Source organism: Triticum dicoccoides, chromosome 7A (genome assembly GCF_002162155.2).
Source record: "Triticum dicoccoides isolate Atlit2015 ecotype Zavitan chromosome 7A, WEW_v2.0, whole genome shotgun sequence".
NCBI classification, from domain to species: domain Eukaryota; kingdom Viridiplantae; phylum Streptophyta; class Magnoliopsida; order Poales; family Poaceae; genus Triticum; species Triticum dicoccoides.
In genome coordinates this window covers 76,370,276-76,375,966 of record NC_041392.1, presented here as the reverse complement: position 1 = coordinate 76,375,966, position 5,691 = coordinate 76,370,276, and the positions used below count along the sequence as shown (strand labels likewise).

The following is a 5,691-nucleotide window of genomic DNA, read 5'->3' as shown; positions in this document are numbered from 1 at the left end:
CCAGAATTTCATAGGTGGCATCCGCTCTATGGCCCAACAAAGCCAGTCCACTTATTTTCCTTCCTATGCAGCTATTAAATCCTATTTTCCGCACATGGTGAGAAATAGTCGCCGCTTGCACAGGGCATGCAATATTGGGCCGACTTGTTTTCCTTTTTCTGTGTTCTTTGTCCTTTTCTTTTTCTGTTCCTTTCTCCTTTTTTTCATGTTTCTTTTTTCTCTTCCAACTTTATTTTTCTCGTAAGTTAATTTTTTTTCAGAAAAGCATTCAGAATTTGAAAAAATATCAAATTTTAAAAAACAATGTTCAGAATTTCAAAAAAAAAATTCTCATTTTGAAAAATGTTCGGAACTTTAATTTTTTTGTTCACTTTCCGAAATTTGCTCAAAAATAAAAAAATGTTACCAATTTCGAAAATTTATTTTGTGTTTTAAATAATAGTTAGAGATTTAAAAAATGCATTCTAATTTTTTTCTTCTAAATTTGAAAAATATTCTTGTTTTAGTGAAATGTTCACAAATTAAAGGCTTTTGAAAAATAGTCTCACATTGCTCCTTTACATATAGTCGTACCGATTTATATATGTGTGCATGACTACTTGTAGTAAGCTGAATGAAGGGTGGATGAATTAAGTTGGACGAAGGATGTATGGATTTGTGCATGAGCTAGCTGGAAAAGTAACCTGAATTTTCTTTAAAAATGGAATACTAGCCGGAAAAGGAACCTGAATTTCTCCAAAAAAATGGAATTAACTCCAGTACGTGAGCTAGATGGATGGATTGCTACGTGAACTCGGTGCAAAAGGATCATGAGCTAGATGCATGGAAAAGAGAAGACCCGGCTCAAAAGAGAATACTCTAATATTATGGAAGTTTATACCTTAAAATCCCTTTGAATGGATTGGAAAAATAAATTGGATAACTCACGAGCCTTCTCTGGCGTGCGAAGACCTAACAAAACCCTTAAAACCCATAAATCAATGAAAGGAAAAATAGCGGATTGATTACTTCACACAGGGCGAAACCCAGAACCTAAATGTTCCTTCTCGACATGCATATAGGGTTTTGTTTGCACATATAATTCTCACTAACTTTAAATGCACACTATTTTTTCTTCCATTGCAATGCACGGGCATATGTTCTAGTTCTAGCCTATGTAGATTTGGTCCTTTGGGGTTTTCTGCAAAGCTTTGGAGGAAGTTGAGATACAAAGGCTACAAGTGGAGACGACAACTTCAAGGGACTAAATATAATGTTTGTTTCTATCGATCATTCTTTTATAATAAATTGTATTGCTCTCAAAATCATCATGGTTTTTGCTAATAAAAAAATATAACTCACTAGGACTGTAGGGTGGCCTTCCTTAAAAGGGAGAACTACGGTGAGAAACAAGCCGATAAAATATTGAAATGCGTCCTTAGAAACCTGTACATTTGATATTATCTTACCCATAATTTAGAAACCAACACAAAACTTGAGCTAAACCAGACAAGCAAAACCAAGATGTAACCAAAATTTATTTAAAATGAATGTTAATCTAATTAACAAATTAATAGAAGAACTTTTGAACAGAGACGACGAATCGGTTAACTCGTTCCAAGATTTCATAGTATAATCTACTTAAATAAATGTGTCCTATCTGATCACACAGCAAAGCTCAGAGCAAACAGAAAGGGGGGAACCGGGAAATCATGATCATGTTATTTTCCTTAAGCCCTTGTAAGCAGGGCAGAATACTACACCCATGAACACCTACCGATCCCTATGTAACTTCAACACAATTCTACAAGAAATGTTCACTTTCATCAATTAGCGAGGTTGTTCTGACAAGAAAAGATGATTCGATGTTTTTCTGAAAATAGATGGCTGAAGGTTACTGTTGTTATCTGAAGTTCAACGTTACTGCCGTTTTTCATAATCATCCAATATAGAAACTGTCCTGATGCTGAATAAAATGCATTTGAACCCATCATGTAATGCTCTCCTGCTCGGTACCAATCCCACTAGATGACTGATCTCAGTAGCAACATCAAATCACGAAAATATAATGCTCTCCTACTCGGTGTTCACTCTATAGTTGCCAACCCGTAATCGAAAGCATGACTAATTCAAGATACAACAGCTAGTCACCCCATCAAAGTTCCAACTTCCTCTCCTGCCTGACCAATTTCTCGAAGGCTAAAAAGTAAAAACAACTGAGAGCAACATAACCAGAAATGCTAGTCAGGGAGACACCAAGGTTTAGGAAGCAACCATGAGAAGCGTTCAGAAATTATCTTCTGAACTGAGACCATAAATCGTAAGTATTCAGAAATTTCATATACCCCACTTAAATAAATGTGTCCTATCTGATCATATGGCAAGCTCAAGGCAAACAGAGCAAAATATTTTACCCATGAAGGCTAGATATAAATTCAATACCGTTCTACTAGAGATATTTATTTTTATTTAAGATGGCCCAAGGTAGTTCTGAAAATAAGATGGCTCAAGGTTACTGCTGTTATCTGAAGTTTCAGGTTACTGCTGTTATCTGAAGTTTCAGGTTACTGTTGTTATCTGAAGTTTCAGGTTACTGTCGTTTCATATTAAATCATCCTATATAGAAAGTGTCATCATGATAAACAAAATGTATTTCACTGCAACCGGCAATCCCAGTAGATGCCTGGCTTCAATAGCAACATCAGATCACCAACGCTCTCCTACTTGGTGTTCACTCTGATTTCCACCCCAAAACTTGAAGCATGCCAAATTCCAGCAACAACCGCCCGTCACCCCAACCCAAGTTTCAACTTCCTGTCCAGCCTGATCAATTTCTCCAAGGCTAAAAAAAAACTTGGGGACAACATAACCAGAAGCGCTAGCTAAGGAGACACCAAGTTTTAGGAAGGAAGCACAAGAAGCACGTAATACCGTATACACCTGCTACGGGTAACCTCGGTAGGTACCAAGGAATCACTCGCTCATGTGAAATTGCAAGGACTCGCGATGTGGCATTGCTGTGAATCAATCATACTAATTCAATTTCATCATGGAGCTTAAGGGGGAAAATCAAACTAAACAAACAATCAGTTACCACTCAACAGAATTCATACAGAGAACTTAGAAAGCTTAGATACATGCTAAGATGGTACAGTACTCTGAAACTTCAGAACCATGTTCAGTATAACAACAAGATTTATTCCCCCAACAGAGTAAAACAGAATCACCATGCCATGCCATGCCATATCCTTGTGATTACAACTTAGAACGAATCGGAGAGCAAGTTTTTACCCTCCCAGTTGGTAGCGGTTGCTCAGAAGTCGGAGCAGCGGCCGCCGCGCTCCCAGTCGCCGTAGCGGGTGGGCTCCGGCCCGTGCGGGCCGCCGATCTCGCCCGTGGCCTCGTTTATGTCCAGGCCGCCGTCATCCTCCTCCTCCTCCCCCGCCTTCCTCGCGCCAGCATCAGCGCCCTGCGCCCCGCCCGCCTCCTTCACGGCGCCCTGGGCCTCGCCCTTCTCGGCTGCAGCGGCCCCCGCCGCCGCCAGCTGATCCGCGGGGGAGGCGGAGCTGGAGAACGCGGGGCGGAGGAGCGGCGAAGCAGGGGGTTTGGAGAGGCGGGAGAGAGCGGGGGCGGACGCGGAGGCGAGGCGGCGGAGGTGGTGGTTGGCCGCCATGGTTTGGTCTCGTCTCGCTGCCTTGCTTGAGTCGAGATCGCGGCGTGTGCTCGCGGGATCAGAAGACGGCTCGTGCGCTCGGGGGCGGTGCGTCCGTGCGCGGTGCTCACGCTGACCACGTCGCGCACTGGTCGGTCTCGTGCATACACCAGTTAGGCCCAGCTAAAGATATGCTGGCCCAGGTATCGTCGCGGGAGGTAAGAATATCGCTTATTGCGAGACGTAACTTTGTCACTACTGGGCCGGCCCAGTATTTTATCTATCGCGCGAGTTTTTCTCTCTCTGATTTTCTTATCAGGTTTTCACTATGTTACATAGGTTTTCATCTGTTTTCTCTGGTTTTTTTGGTTTCTTACTTTCTTCAGATTTCATAGGTTTCTTCGGTTTTTTTCTTATTTTTATTTTTCAGTACATATCTAGAATTTTATTACATAACAGAAACATTTTATTTATACATGTCTAACATTTTCAAATACATGATTAACATTTATTTCAAATATATATTTGGATATCTATTTTTTCATACACATTGTACATTGTTGGTTTACATCTAAAACATTTTTTGTACAAGTTTAACATTTTCGAAATTCATGATTGATTTTTTTAAATATGTGTTAAACAATTTTCAAATACAGACTGAAACATTCTTTTTCTTAAGTGATACAAAGTAATTCTTCTTAAAACTATGTGAACATTTTTGATGTTGTATAGTTTTTTACATGTCACAAACATATTATAATAACTCATAAACATATTTCAAAAAATTTAATGTACATTTTCCTGAATGGTAGGAAACCTTTTTTTGAATTCCAAGACCATTGTTTTAAATTGTATAATCTTTTTTATGTCACATACATTTCTCAAAACAAGTGGAAATTTTATAAATCTCGCAAGCATATCATTTGAATGGTCTCAATTGTTTTATAATATTAAGCTAACGAAGTTTAAATACTGTGTTAACATTTTTCATACTAGCCGTATACATTTACAAATTTTTAAATACATTAACTAAATTAATATTTTTGTAATATATGTATTTAGAATCTCATAAAATATAAAAAACTAAAAAGGAAAAAAGATAATATATAAGAAGAAACAAAATGGTTGAACTAACTCTACTAGGGCGGCCCACATAGAGTGTCCCCTAAGGCTAAGGCAGGGCATACCTCGGGCTCGCTATTAGAGAAACGAAGACGTGCCCACACATGTTCATAGATAATTGTGTGCCGGCGGGCTTTCGCACTTGCGGCTGACCTATCTTTGGATCGCTTGGTAATTGCTAGTGACTGCAGAACAATTATGAATGACATCAGAAAAGGGGTAGGAGGCCCTCGTATCACAGTCGTCAAGAAGATAAATAATAGGAGAGCACTTTTTTGCTAGTTGTGATTTTACATTCGAAGATCGTGCTTCGATTCAGGAGGCTCATAATCTTGTAAAATTTTCTGCCTCGCTTGCACAGGTTGCCACTTGTGGCTTATTTCCCCTATGACCCCTTTGTATCCGTTTGATTATTTTTCCAAATTAATAAAGTATGGGATCCCTAAAAAAATGTTCACAGACAATTTTCAGTGTGTACATTCCGTCCGGGGGTGATGCACCACAGCTCACGTCGAAGGAGATCCGGCGAAACTGCGGTACACAAGCAATCTGACGAACGCTTTTATACACCCAAAACCCCACATATCTGGGTGGGACCCTGTCAGGGAGTGCGTCGGCTATGAGCTACTCTAGATCGATCGAACCGCCCCTATGCTGGCCAAGGTATCATCGCGGGAGATAAGTCTTGCTTACTTCGATACATAGCTTCAGATCTAATGGGCCGGCCCAATATTTTATCTATCACGTGAGATTTTCTCTCAATGACTTTCTTATTAGGTTTACACTGTGTTACATTGGTTTTCGTTTGTCTTTCTTTGGTTTTCTCTTTTCTTATTTTCTTTAGTTTTCGTTGTTTCTTTACCAGTTTTTGTAGGTTTCTTCTGTTTCTTATTTTATTTCTCCTTTTTTCTATTTTTAGTACATGTCCACATTTTTAT

The 5,691-nt window shown here is 39.4% G+C and overlaps 1 protein-coding gene across 1 annotated transcript; it reads right to left on the bottom strand.

Annotated features, from left to right (window-relative positions):
- Window positions 1–3,043: 3,043 nt before the first annotated feature.
- LOC119334446 lies at window positions 3,044–3,750 on the bottom strand. The gene has a single exon (XM_037607008.1). It carries the CDS (start codon window positions 3,650–3,652, stop codon window positions 3,293–3,295), a length of 360 nt encoding a protein of 119 aa, XP_037462905.1. The 5' UTR covers window positions 3,653–3,750; the 3' UTR covers window positions 3,044–3,292.
- Window positions 3,751–5,691: the final 1,941 nt, after the last annotated feature.